Below are 14875 nucleotides of genomic sequence, written 5' to 3' on the forward strand. Positions count from 1 at the left end.
TGGCATTGTAAGTTAATATTCAATCAACGGCAGTCATTTTGATTTTTACTATTATTGCCCAGTACTATACAACTAATAAGTGACAGCGAGGACACACAAATTCATATTTGACTGATTCTAAAAACAACTCAAGAGCATTTATTGAGAACTGATCATGTGCCACAATTACTATGTAAATGCTTTACCTGTCAACGGTCACAGCAACCCTCTGATACAGGGACTATTACTATCCTCACCATACAGATGAAGAAATAGATACCAAAAGGCCTCATAGCTACTGGAATCTTGACTGGCTGTCCTCATCCCATTTTCAGGCACTTCCCATATGATCACTGCACTCACTTATCCTTCATGATGATGTGCCTACATATTGAAATCACGTACAACACTTCAGATATATTTTGGAAACAGGGCATAAAGAAAGGGATGCTCCTTTGAGTTCTTTAAAAAGATGGGAACTATGTAAACATAAAGCAATGCTATTCATTCCTATTTTGTAAAGACATGAACAAGTTCAACCATCAGTAATTGTATTGTCCTAATTAGCCAATCGGGTTCAATCGGGTCAGATCAAATCAGACTTCTCTCTAGCTTTTCTTTCTCATTCTGCAAAATTTCACAACATCTGGATTGCCTGAAACACACATAGAGTGGTCCCAAAACCCAATGCGAACTGACCACATGGCCAAAAGCCCCCAGATAGACCCATGTGGAAAGGTCAACATATCCTGTGTGCCCAGGACAAATGAATTTTGGAAAGACTTTTTTTTTTTTCTTTTTATACTTTTACATCCAATAATCGCGACCAACAAGAATCAGATAAAATTGATGGCAGCTGGGATCCCTGGGTGGCGCAGCGGTTTGGCGCCTGCCTCTGGCCCAGGGCGCGATCCTGGAGACCCGGGATCGAGTCCCACGTCGGGCTCCCGGTGCATGGAGCCTGCTTCTCCCTCTGCCTGTGTCTCTGCCTCTCTCTCTCTCTCTCTCTGTGTGACTATCATAAATAAATAAAAAATTTAAAAAAAAAAAAAAAAAAAAAAAAAAAAAAATTGATGGCAGCTGAAGATTAAAAAATGCTGACACAAAAGGCTGAAAACACCATGTGCAACTTGTAATAAAAGGGGACAGGATCATAATGTAAGTTGAGGCCCCACAGACTCAATCCTTCCATAGTCACATCTCATTAGGGCAAGAAACAGCAGTTGGTTTCTCCCAAAATGAGTCCTGGAGGAGCAAAATTAGAAGGACCCCTTCCTTCAGACGTGCTCGCGACAATACTGAGTCCTTGACATGGGCGGATCTGTACAGACATTGACAGGCCAGACCCAAGTGCACATTATTCCAAAGGTCGGAGAGTTGGCAAGAATGGATGTTGATGGGTCTATTGTCAAACAAGAATGAGCTCCCTTAAAGTCTGAGGCTTTCACGAGCCGATTCCGAAGTGCTCCCTGCGAATGCAGCAAAGGCGACAATAAAAAATACACAGCTCTGTGTAAGCTGAGATTTCTTTTAAGTAATGCAGAGTATACTTCCCTACCTTTCTATGCCAGCGTGACCTGCCACTAAAGCCTGGGTGAAAAGGAGCAGTCCGTGTAGTGGGATGGTGCCAGCAGACAGCCATGTGGACACTCCACTGCCTACATCCTGCAGATGTCCCTGAAGACCTCCCCCAGCAAAGTCCTTCTGCTCCCAGTTTAATCTGCTCTGTATTTGCCTTGCCCTCTATTTAGCTGTGCTTACCTACTTATTTTTCCTCCATGACTTGCATTCTATCCTGTGGATAACTTCTGGCCAAATTGTTGCTGTGCCACCAAATACTCGCATTATTTCTGTGCCTATTATCATTCAGGAAATTTTGCTATGTTGTTATCTGAACCCTCTCTGACTTTCAGTTTAGTAAATCAGACTGAGATTCCACCTCATTAATCAGAAACACAACCCTGTGTCCCTCGTCCCCACAGCCCTGGTAGTTGTGGAATGGAATACCAGTGGAATTAAGGGAAGTTCTGGGAGACTCAAATATCACAGAAATGCAATAATTTGTCTTTATTAATAGAAGGTCAAATACCATGTACCTCCGACAGTTGCATCAATATTTTTCCAGTCCCGAGGCCTTGACTTGTAGCACTGGCCTCTTAGACATACACAAAAAACTTATGTCTAAATCCTGACATTGTTAAATCACTTTTAGATACCTTTTTGAAAACAAAAAGATTTAAGACATAAAGCGTTCAACCTGGTGCCTGGCTTTCTCTGGTTGGTGGACCTCCCAGAACTCCACTCCATGGAATACCAGCCATTTAGGAATGCTTGCGAGTCCTTGCTGCTCTGCCAAACCTACAATCCATTTCTCAGAAGACTGTCTGGTAAAGATGCTAGTGACTAAATCTAGCTCTTACTGCTTTCCCTCAACACAAATATAATAGGTAGAACTTAAATGTTCACCATGTGCCTCAATAAATTCCCATATCACCACCACCACCACCACCATCATCATCAAGTAGGTATCTCCATGGCACAGATGAAGAAATTTCTGTTCAGCACGGTCACTTTCCTAAAATCACGTATGTAAAAAAGCTGAAACCAAGATTCCAAGTCCAATTCAGAGTCCAGTGTTTTGTTTTGTTTTGTTTTGTTTTGTTTTGTTTTGTTTTGTTTTGTTCTACCACGTGTAAACCAACGTCCATAGCAGCCAAGGATATTTCTGGGAAGTGTAAAGACATGAAAGAGGTTCCTCCTTTCCTGATTCTGTTACTTGCCCTGCCTCTGTAATCCTTGTATCTTTGGGCTCCTTCTTCACCCTCCAATTAGAGGAGCCTGGGAGAGAAGGCTGGAGGACGGGGGTTTTGTATTCCTAAAGCTCTCAGATCCTGAAATCTATCAGCACCAAAAAACAAGCAAAACAAAACAAAACAAAACAAAACAAAATCTAATGACAACAACAAACCATCACCAAGCTACAGATACACCCAAAACCTCAAAATCTCTCAAGAACCTTAACAAAAACATTCACTAAGGTTAGAGCTTGGTCCCCCATATAAATGTCACATAAATCAGAGGTACACAGAGGTGAGATATCCAAAAGTAGGACTCATTTAAAGAAAAGCCATAAATATCATCAGAAAGAGCTAAGTACTGGCAAGTAGCAACCCTCATGCACCGTGGGAAGGGATGGAAACTGGTAGAGCCATAATAGAAAACAGTATGGAGGTTCCTCAAAAAATCAAAAGTAAAACTGCCATGTGATCTAAAAATCCCACTTCTGGGTATAGATCCAAAGGAAATGAAAGTAAGATTTCTAAGAGATATCTGTATTCTCATCTTCATTGTAGCATATTCATAATAGCCAAGATATGGAGAAAAAAAATCTCAGTGTCCATCAGTGGCTGGCTGGCTGGATAAAGATGTTGTGGTAAATATATACAATGGAGTATTACACAGCCATTAGAAAGAAGGAAATCTTGCCATTTGCTAAACATAGATGGACCTTAAGGGCATTATAGTAAGTGAAATAAGTCAGATAGAGAAAGACAAAATGATGTCACTCATAAGGGGAATGTGGAAAAGCCAAACTCATAGAAACAGTAAAATGGTAGTTGCCAGAAGCTGTGGGGTTGGGGCAATGGGGAAATGTTGGTCAAAATGTACAAACTTCCAGCTATAAGTTGTGAGAACCTAACATACAGCATAGTGATTAGAGTCAACAGTGCTGTATTACATGTGTGAAAGTTGCTAAGAGAGTAAATCTTAAATGTTCACAACACAAAAAGAAATGATAATTATGGGATGTGATGGAGGTGTTAGCTAATGCTAACATGGTAATCCTTTCGTAATACATAAGGGTAGCAAATCAACACAATGCACACCATAAGCATATAATGTAATATGTCAATTATATCTCAATAAACCTGGAAAAAATGTTTTTATTTTTTACCCTCAAATATAAAGGACAAAGAAAAAAAAGAGTAAAATTCCAGAGGAAATAATTTAGTCTTAGGAAGTGGTTCTCAAACTTTAGCACCCATCAGAAACTCCTGGAGGATCTGTTAAAACACAGATTACTGGGTCCCCCTTTCTGAGTTTCTACTCCAGCAGGTGGGTGTGAGACTGGAAAATATCCATTTCTAATCTATTTCCAGGCGATGTTCATGTTGGTCTGCGCACCCCACTTTGAAGAACCATGGTTTAAATGAACAATCACCTAACAAATGAACTCTTTTGAAAAATAGGTCTCATTAGACTCCTTTAATAATCAGTTTAAAAAAAAAAGTTACTGAGCTAATTAGTACTAATTAGCATAGCAGTAAAAAGCCTGGATTCTATGACCAACTGCCTGGGTTCAAATCCCAGATCTATCACTCGCTAACTGTGTGACTTTGCACAAGTTTCTTGGCCGCTTTGAGCTTCAGCTTCCTTAGCTACAAAGTCTACATGGTAATTCCAGTACCCAAAACACGGCAATATTGAAGGACAGACAGGGGCTAGCGTATGCCACATACTCACAATGTGCCAGCACATATTAGGTACTCTGAAATTAGTTTAGACTACCAATACTATTATTAATATACTTTTTTCTACATCCATAACTATTACTCCGTACAGATCCCAGCGTCAAGGCTTAAGGATGGAGCTGTGGACCAAACATACAAGGTCCTGCACTCACGAAGTTGCAGTCTGGCAAGGAAGGCAACTTAAGCAGTTATTTACCAATTGTTATCTGCTTAAATCAGAGGTTAAAAGCAGGGAAGCAAAGAGAAAAGGCTAGAAAGTCATTTCAAATTGAAGCTCCATCAGGTGTGAAGTACATTTCTTAAAGTGGAGCATAAACTAATGGAAAAACATGATTCTGTGTAATCACACCAAACAGCTTTTCTGGAACTATTATGACTTCTGAAACATAACAGTGACAAGAGAAACTCTTTCCAATCAATGCCCCCAAATTTCTCATCTCCTAACATTTGTCACACTCTGCACCAGGGGCTGCAAAGGTGAATAAACTCTTGTTTCTTTCTCCAGAGCTTCCTAGACTAGTAGAAGGAAAACATGCTGAGAAACAGTGACTGTGCAGTTGACCCGAGACCAACATGAGTGTGAACTGCAGAGGTCCGCTTACATGTGGATTTTTTTCAGTAAATACCGCACAATACTATCAATATATTTTCTCTTCTTTGTGACTTTCTTAATAACATCTTCTTTTCTCTAGCTTACTTTATTGTAGAATGCAGTGCATAATACACATAACATACAAAATATGTGTGAATCAACTCTATGTTATTGGTAAGGCTTCTGGTCAACAATTGACAGTTGTTTAGGAATAAAAACTTATATGTGGATTTTTAACCACGTGAGGGTCAGTGCCAGTAACCCCCCATGCTGGTTAAGGGTCAAGTGTATAAAAGAGGAGAAGTCCTGGGGAGTCTGACAGTCTTCACAAATAACATGACATTGAAGATGGGCCCTAGGGGATGAGCAACAGCAACAGTTCACCAAGTAGAAAAGAGGGCATGGGGCAGCCGGGGTGGCTCAGCGGTTTAGCGCCACCTTCAGCCCAGGAGACCCTGGATCGAGTCCCACATCAGGCTCCCTGCATGGAGCCTTGCTTCTCCCTCTGCCTGTGTCTCTGCCTCTCTCTGTGTGTCTCTCATGAATAAATAAATAAAATCTTTAAAAAAAAAAAAAAAGAAAAAGTAAAGAGGGCATGAAGGATAGTTTCAAGAGAAGGAACAGTATATGCAAAGGCAAGAGGACAGGAAGAGGCCCAGAGACTTGGAGGATGTTGGATGGGGCTGGAATGCAGGTGTGTGCTGAAGAGCAGCAGAAGATGAAGGTGGCTCATGTCTCAGTTCTGTGAAAATATCACCAGTTTTCCATATAATAAAATTTATTTGAAGACATTTGGATGACGGTCAAAGATGCCAAGGAAATAAATGCCTAAAGTGATATAATCTGTAGGATTTTTAATGGAAGTCTAGAGTTATCCTTGCACTATACCCTTCAGAAGATCAATGTTTTAATGGCGAACACTGGTATTAAGCTCCATCTATTGAGTCACGTAGAACAGTGTGGCAGGGGCAGCTAACATTTACTGAGTCCTTAGCAGGCTGTCCTAGAAGTTCTATACACATGAACTCTTTCTGTCCCTATAACAAGCCTATGAGGTACAAAGGAGGAAAATACAGTGCAGAAAAGGTAAGTAAATGGTTCAAGGTCACAGCATCAGTTCCCAGGCTCTCATATTATACCAGAATCCAAACTCAGCCTCCTACCCCATAGTTCACATTCTTTCCTCCATGAAGGACTCCTTCCTCTCACACCACTTCCCAGGGCAAATCCAGGTTTGGAAGCTTTTATTTGTGGGGACTCTCTGAGAAAAGGAATACTAAATTATTCATTTAAAATCAGGTGTAATGATGAATATTTACAACAAGAAAAAATTGAAACAAACAGCTTGAGCTTTGAGGCTCAGGTCAAGCCATGCATTCAAGATGAATGCATGAGATCAGAAATGCCTAGGTAGAAATACTTCTTTTAGCAACCTCTCCTCACTTGAAATATTTTACAACTCCCAACAACTGCCAACACTCAGAAGGGTTCACGCAAGTAAGAGTCAAGCTTAAGCTTCACTGCATTCACTTTATGGGAGGCCCATCTCTGCTAATGCCCAAGTCTCTTAAACTTTTCCAACCTACTACAACAAATGCCAGATCTTGGGAACCCAAAGGAGGCAGTTCACCTAGGACAAAAAAGAAAGTAGAGCCAACTTCAGTGTGAGAGGAACTAGAGTCTTCATCCTTTCTTCCCTGCTAGTAAGATGGGCCACAACACGGGGAATGGCTTGGGAGCCACAGAAATCTAGCTTCAGATTTTCTCTGCTTCCTAGTAGCCGTGTCATCTTGAATGCATGGCTTGACCTGAGTCTTATTTTCCTCATCTGTAAAAATGATAGAATGTAAGTATCAGATTGCATAATACTTCCGGGAATGTCAGCTCCCTTCCCTCTGGATATGCCTTTCCTGTGCTTTCTTCTGCTTCATTTTCCTTACCTCACCCCAAGTCTGAGGGTGAGTAGGCTGATCCCGTCTCTATATCCCCAGCACATCCTGTGGAAACCTCCATCGAAGCACATCATTCCCTTGTTAATTCAGCAAGTGCTCCGAAGATGCAAAGATGAAAACATATATGCTACTGTCTTCAAGAAGCTCATGACTGGTGGATAACCACAGTCATGGAGCCTTTCTCCACCATGAGTGAGATGCTTCCAAGGGCTGGAGCCATGTTTCAGACATGTGGTGGATTGGACCTAACAGAAAATACTGAGTTCACCTCCCACCTCTCAGCCAGTGCCCACGTCAGCCTCACCCCAGCCTACTTGCCTGACTCCACTTGGCCCTTCTCCCGACAAGCCCCAGCAATGCTGGCCTGTACCTCCTTTGCATGGCTGGATCAATGAAGTTTGGTTTCCAGGGCACTAGGCCCATTGTTGGCACTCACCTCCAGAACAAAGAAGAATACTGGCCCTTCCAAGCCCAAACAAAGGCAGACTTCTCCCCCATGGATCTCTGTCCCTTTATGAGCAACAGTATGCAGACCCCTGGTCCTCCACCGAACTACATTTAAAATAGCTTTTGTGAAAGACAGACACAGTGGCCATTTTTGTGTATGTGTGCCAGCAGCAATGAATTGATTGTAAGATGAACAATGCGCACTTCTTCCCACTTCTGCCAGAATAGATGACATTGTGTCGTGGGCTGGGGGAGGAACCAAAGAAACCAATCCTTCAGGTTTATTACATGAAATTCTGATAAAAAGCACTTCGAAGCCTCTTTCCCATCATCAAAAAACCACACTGGGCAAGATCAGAGCTTAACAGCCAACAAAAAAAAAAAAAAAAAAGAAAAAAAACACATTCAATCCCTGAGATCATTTTCCTGAAATAGAAAACTACATATGTTTCTCAAATTTCACATCAAGCCACTGCAGAGGCCAGACTGCAGGGCTGAATTGGGCCAAAGTGAGTGAGTGAGAGAGAGAGAGAGAGAGAGAGAGGAGAGGAGAGGAGAGGAGAGGAGAGGAGGGGGGATGGGGTGGGAAAAGGAGTAAACAGAAGAAAATGAGCCCATTCTTCCACAGCACCACATTTCTCTAGCACAATCTAAACTTACAAACAGCCCCCCTGTCACAGAACTTGTAGTTAGGGTTGCTTATCGGGCAGCCTTTACTTTGTCAAATTAAGACACATTGCTTTGGATTAGCAAGACTCCTTAAATTCAAAATGACTTCATGGTTGGCTCAGAGTTCAGTGTCTCTGGGGCCAGCCGCCAGGAACATATCCACTGTGGAGCCTCCCTCCCCTCTCCATACTGACCTGCCTGACTTTTCCATGGAGACAGCAGAGCAAAATCCCAAGCAGACAGGCTGTCAGTGTTAATTAAAAGTCCAAACACCTCTTTAGAAACTATCTCCAGCTCAATATTTATACAGAATAAGACTCCTAACAGGCAGGGCTAGAGAGAGGAACGGGAGGTTGAGGCGGAAATAGGTTTGAATGGCATTTGGAACCCATTAATTTTTAAAAGACAGGCTGCCACCCTATATAGACCCAGAGAAGTTCAAAAATGTAACGAAACCAGGAAGATGAATGAGCCGAAGATTGTTTAGAAAGCCGGGGGAGAGCGCTCAGCTTTTGAAAAGAATAATATCTGGGAAATAATGAGAGCTGACACTTTTTATTGGTGAATGCAGTTTTTGGCACATTTTAACGACATAGGTTGACAATTTTTTGTATTTAACAAAAGGAAAAGCAATCTTCTAAATGGCTTGGGAACAAAGGACTCCCTGACTGCAATTTCTTAATAACATTTAAGAATTCTCTTCAAAGGCCCTTGACAATAATTTAGAGAGGGGAAGGAAGGAAAATGAAGAAAACAGGAAAAACAAATAAGGTATATATAAAAAAAGAAACTAAACAGAAGTGAAGAAGAGAAAAAAGAAAAGAAAAAGATACAGGATTTTGACATCAAATTCCAGCCCAAAGGGTTGAATTATAATGGTAGAGTTTTACAATAACTTTCTACAAAGGAATGAGTTTTAAGAAAGAATCCAAAGAGACTGAGAACTTTAGTCCTAGGGGGGCTAAATGGATCACCTAATCCAACCACTAAGTTTTACAGACAAAGAAACCAAGTGCCAGGAGGCCCAAGGTGACCTGGCTGCTCCAGACACCAGTCTTCCAAGTTCCACACCACGCCACCTTGTGCATCTCATGACGTAGGTCTCAAACACAGGCAAGCCTTCACAGTAGCATGGGCCCCAGGACTGACTGTTATACCTTTCATCAGTGACTAAAACTAGGTCCGCAGAATCACAAAGTACAACACATTCAAAAGGCCTAATGACAAAGTTCACAATAGAGCTGTCCAACAGAGGCTGGCCCCTCCTGGATACGAAGCAAATGTCAGCTACCACAAGGACCACAATGCCCTGTCTGTCTGAGGGATGCCTCAGGGTCAGAGAAGGGACCCTTAAGCAATGTGTGATATAGAGGTGTCCCTTCAAAATCTAATCGCTACTCTATCCACGGGTTTCAACCCCAGAGTGAGACCCCTCTGAGGTTCAGACACGTCACCTGGAAAATGAGATCTCTATTTAACGTTTTCAGTTTCAAAGCATTTCCAGCAGAATGATAAATGCAGAATCGTATTCAGAAGTTGTTCTACTTTACCATACTGAAAGGGCAAACGGGATTATATTCTAAAAGTGATGCAAGGTCTTAGAGCGAAGTATTAGGTAAAGGAAACGCTATATTGCTGCTTGGTTGGAAAATCGCAGTCATACCGGCTATCATCTTTCGGGCACAGAAAATTCATGTCTAGATGTACGCAGCAGAGGGCTGAAAAAAAGTGCATAACAAAACCACCTGGGGTCACACATTTTTACCTCCTTTGTTCCAAAGGACAAAGATGAAGATTCTTAACCTTTTCTGTCCAGATTGACTTTACAAATGCAAAGTGAAGGAAGAAACTCATCCTTCCACAGAGTCTCAACATAGCAGATAAAGAGAGACAATCAGTGATCCCACAGTCAAGCATCAGTGTAGGGAAGCAGTAGGACTCCCCATTGCAAACAGTCTGTGCCCTGACTCTGGTGCTTCTGTTAGGCATGGATGAGAAGCCCTTCCGTGTCCCCCTGATGGACCTAGAACAGTCCATCCTCTTCTACCTACCTGGACTTTCAGCCTCTTGACAACTACCCATTTCTTCTTGCCCAGAATAGCTCTGAGACCTTTGCTGAAGTCTCACCCTCCAGGACTCACTGAACCCCCTGATCACATCACAGCCAAGACAAAACCCCCAAATGGGGCAGACAGGCTATCAAACAGGTTATCTGGTTGCTCAAAGGCCCATCCTCCCTACCCCATGCACAAGCTGTTTAAAAAGAATTTATATCCACCTTAAAATTGTAAAATAAAAATAACAAGAACTGAAGAAAAAGAGAAATGGAAGTAGCACTTCTTACACACTGCTGTGAGGCAAGAACCAGACAGAGGTGTAACTCACGGTGCTTCTTTTTCTCCATAAAGCAAATCGATGTACTTTTTGTCCTCCTTCAACACTAAGTGGGAATTGGGATTGAGAAGGATTAAATGACTTGCCCCAATACACCCAGCTGATAAATGGCAAAGCTTTGGGCTAAGAAGTATCTGGCTCCAGCCTTCACATACATTTGAAGAGTTTAAACAAATGTGTACGTACCTACTGCTAGATTAGAGACTAGGTACTTCTTGGATGCTCTATTAATATATATGCAAAGAATAAATCAATGACTGAATTACAGAAACTGTGAACTACGTTGCTTCCAACCATATACCACCTCCCCCATAACTTCCGCCATCCTCACCCTCCTCCTGATGACTATCATAAATGGATTACACATCGGTATCTGGGACATATAGGTCAATGCAATTTACTGAGAAATGACAATTCTGCAATTATTTTTTTACCTGCCCAAACTAATTCTCCTTTTTTGCTCTAGTAGAAAGAGAAACTCAATTTCATTCAGGTAGCAATGCATCCAACTAAAAGTCTATTTTATTTAGCTGGGCTCCATTCAAATGAGGTGTAACAATAAACCTGGGCTGGCCAAGGATATACAAACTGAAGTATTCTATAGATCTTCTATGAATGTTTGCTTAAAAAAGGCTGAACATGGGTACAGCAGAACATCCTTTTTGAGCACCCCTGTCTTCCTTCTCCCTGCTACAAAGAATACAGACTGGACAACAGAGACTCCAGCAGCTGACCTGGACCATAGGGTCACCTCGAGGATGGAAGTCAGGATGAAGGATGGTGAAGAAAAAATAAAAGAGCTAGTGCCCTTGATGACTTCACGGGGCTGACACAGCCAAGACTCTACACGTCTCCATTTATTTACAGATGAGAATGAACCCTTAAGTGTTTAATCAACTGTTTGTTTTTTTTTAATTCTCTATTATGTCTTAGTGAAGAAGAAAAGATCATATTTCTTCTACAGAGAGTGAAAGCACTCCTCTTTCCCAAAAATAAGGGAAAAGGAAAGCTAATATTTGCAGGCCATTTCTCAGCACTATGAGATATACTAAAAAATAAGCTGATATAAGAAGATGACTGAATTGTTCTTCCTAGAACCTAGAAAAACTGTTTCATACCATTGTTCTGGAAATCATTCTTCAATATGACCATGAAACAATGCAAGTCAAAGAGCCTTAGCATTCATCATGTCAAGAACAACTTTGATTTTTCCCCCCAGAAATCTTTAATTTTATGACATTCCTAAAGAATCCTTATTCAGTTTCAACTAAGGTCTGACCAAAAAAAATGTTACCTCTAGGATAATCTAAATTCAATCAATTTCACTTTCATTCAGATTTCTAACATTAAAAAATCAAGCCTTTAGTCACAAAGAGATGTACTTCATAGTTACAAGGATGGCTATAATAAGAAATACAAAAGGAAATAAAGTATTGGTGAAGAGGTAGAAAAATCGGCATCCTCACACAATACTGGTGGGAATGGAAAATGATGTAGCCGCTACGGAGAAATCTGGCAATTCCTCAAAAAGCTAAACACAGATTAACCGTATGACCCAGCCATTTCACTCCTAGGTATATGCCCACGACAAAATGAAAGCAGACTCAAACAGATACTCATACATCAATGTTCATTGCATTAGTCACAACAGCCAAAAGGAAGAAGTAATCTTCCTTCCAATATTCCAAAAGGATGGACCCAATCATCCATCATGGGTCCACCAACAGATGAATGGAAAAGCAAAATGTAGTATATGTACTCAATGCAGTATCCTTCAGCCACAAAAACGAAATTCTGGCACAGGTTACACCATGGCTGTATGTGGAAAACGTAATGCCAAGGAAATGAGCCAGGCACACAAAAAAACAAATATTTTATGATCCTACTTCTATGAGGTATCTAGAATAGGCAAAGTCATAGAGACAGAAAGAAGATTTGTGATTACCAGGGGTAGCGGAAGGGAGGAATGGGGAGCTATTGCGTAAAGGATATAGAGTTTTTGCTTTGGGGAGAGGAGTAAATTTTGAAAATGAACAGTGATAATGGTTGTCCAACACCATGAGTTTAATTATTGCCATTGAACCATACTCTTAACAATGGTTAAAATGGTAAGTTTTATGCCGTATATATATATTTTACAATTCATAAAAATTAATATCTATCAAAAGCATTGAACTGTATAGTTTAAATGGCTGACTTACATAAGATGTGAATTATATGGGCAGCCCTGGTGGCTTAGTGGTTTATTGCCGCCTTCAGCCCAGGGCATGATCCTGGAGACCCAGGATCGAGTCCCACGTCGGACTCCCTGCATGGGGCCTGCTTCTCCCTCTGCCTGTGTCTCTGTCTCTGTCTCTCTCTCTGTGTCTCTCATGAATAAATAAATAAAATCTTAAGAAAAAAAAAAGATGTGAATTATATCCCAACACTTTTTTTTTTTTTAAATCAAGTCTTATCTTTGATATGCAACTGCAAAAGGCAATGAGGAAGTCAAGTACTAAGTAAAGGATGTGGACTACGGACATGTCACCAAAGGCAGATACTATAGTGGAAGCTTCTCCCTTCTTTCTGCCATGCTGCTGCCTCAGCCCTCAGGGAGTATGAAACTGCACCTCCTCCCCCCCCCCCAATCTGCTTTCTCCACTCAGAAGCACCAGAGGAGGCACAGCTGACTTTGCACCCTATCTCCCCACTTCCTTAATTTTCTCCAAGCGGGTAAGGGCTCGTCTGATGGCAGAGACTGGACTATATTAAGCCATGTTTTAAAGGTGACTGTGTTAAGGACAGGTGACCAGCCATACCTACAACCACATCAAACACACTCCTTCTCTTTCCATGCCCAAGTGCAACCAGCATGCTTTGGCTTCAGGTAAGTATACCTGGGCAGGGTCTACATTCATACTACTGACTCAGCTACTTGACTAGAGAGCTGGTTGACATATCCAGTCTTCCTTCCCCCATACATGCACACATACATACTGGTTTAGTTTCACTTCTGAGCTGCACTATCCATCTAATATACCAGAAGCTCTACATATTAGAGGTCAAAGTGTCATTTTCTGAAATAACGAGGTAGGCTTTTGTTCTTAATTTAGCTAATATGCTTTTTATGTAGTCTCTATCAGTCAGAATCCTGGAGAAAATCAAGAGTGATTGACACTTGGAACCCTTAACAACAAGGATACCTGTTAGGAATTCAAATAATGAAGATCAATGGTAATTGTCCTAAGTGTAATCATGGCACTGTGTTTACACAGGAGTGTATCAGTAGTACTCCTAGGTGATCGCATTGCAGAATTTAGGAGGAAGTAGATGATGTCTGCAACTCGTTTACAAATGGTTCGGTGAAAGAAATACTTTCGAGACAGAGCACTTGAGATACAAATGGAAGAAAATGTTGAAGAAGGTAGGTAAAGATATGGTGTTCAATATGCCATTCTCTCAACTTTGCTGTAGGTTTAAAATTTTTTCAAAAATAATACCTGAATACCAAAAGTTCAATGCTTTTGATAGATTTCATAGAGTTCTCACCAATATTTAAGAACACACCAAAATCCAATATAAATATTAGTATAATGGACATAAGAACTGACATTGATATAAATTAATAAAACCAGTGGTTTCTAAATATATGAAAAATTAATTGTATTTAATAGTCAAAAAATACAAATTAACATAAGATACCATTTTGGAGGCACCTAGGTGGCTCAGTTATGAAACATCTGCCTTCAGCTTGGGTCATGATCCCAGGGTCCTGAGATCAAATTCTGCATCAGGCTCCCTGCTCAGTGGGGAGTCTATTTCTCCCTCTTTCTTGACCCTTCCCCTTGCTCATGCTCTAATACATAAAATCTTTTTAAAAAATTAAATAAATCAAATAAGACACAACTTTAATCCTCAAAACTTGGCAAAATTGACACAGACATTATACTGATATAGGGTAAAATACAGATATCTAAAACATGTTTTCAGATAATATTTACTGATAAGGAAAACTGAGTAATATATGAAGTAAAAAATAAATTATGCAAAGTGGATTTACAATTTTTTAGAATAAGAAGCACAGTAGAATAAAAGTCTAAATATGATACTATTTTTGAGATCTTGTCAATTCTATTTTGAAAATGACTACAGATCTGGATCAATAACCAGACCAGAATCTTCTCCTGACAGATTAGCAAATAACCATGGAAAGAATAACAGTATAATAATATCCCCTATAACCTCAAAACATAGAGAACCACACAAATCAGGAAAATAATTGCTATTTTAAATTATTAGTTTCTTCAAACTATAAAATTAACCTCCTT

The 14875-nt window shown here is 40.6% G+C and overlaps 1 protein-coding gene across 19 annotated transcripts in view; it reads right to left on the reverse strand.

Moving 5' to 3' along the window:
* FGGY (FGGY carbohydrate kinase domain containing) overlaps nucleotides 1-14875 on the reverse strand; it is a 420837-nt gene that overhangs the window by 323339 nt on the left and 82623 nt on the right. The window contains exon 1 of one of the 19 annotated variants that reach the window (XM_025427832.3): nucleotides 8366-8496. The exons of 17 other annotated variants lie outside the window; for them this stretch is intronic. In XM_025427832.3, the coding sequence (XP_025283617.1) occupies nucleotides 8366-8382 (17 nt within the window). In that variant the 5' untranslated portion in view covers nucleotides 8383-8496. Of the gene's footprint in view, nucleotides 1-7491; nucleotides 7569-8365; nucleotides 8497-14875 lie in introns of those variants that run through there. One more of the 19 variants, XM_049110376.1, reaches the window with a different exon arrangement.

The sequence above is a fragment of the Canis lupus genome, chromosome 5, assembly GCF_003254725.2.
Source record: "Canis lupus dingo isolate Sandy chromosome 5, ASM325472v2, whole genome shotgun sequence".
NCBI classification, from domain to species: domain Eukaryota; kingdom Metazoa; phylum Chordata; class Mammalia; order Carnivora; family Canidae; genus Canis; species Canis lupus.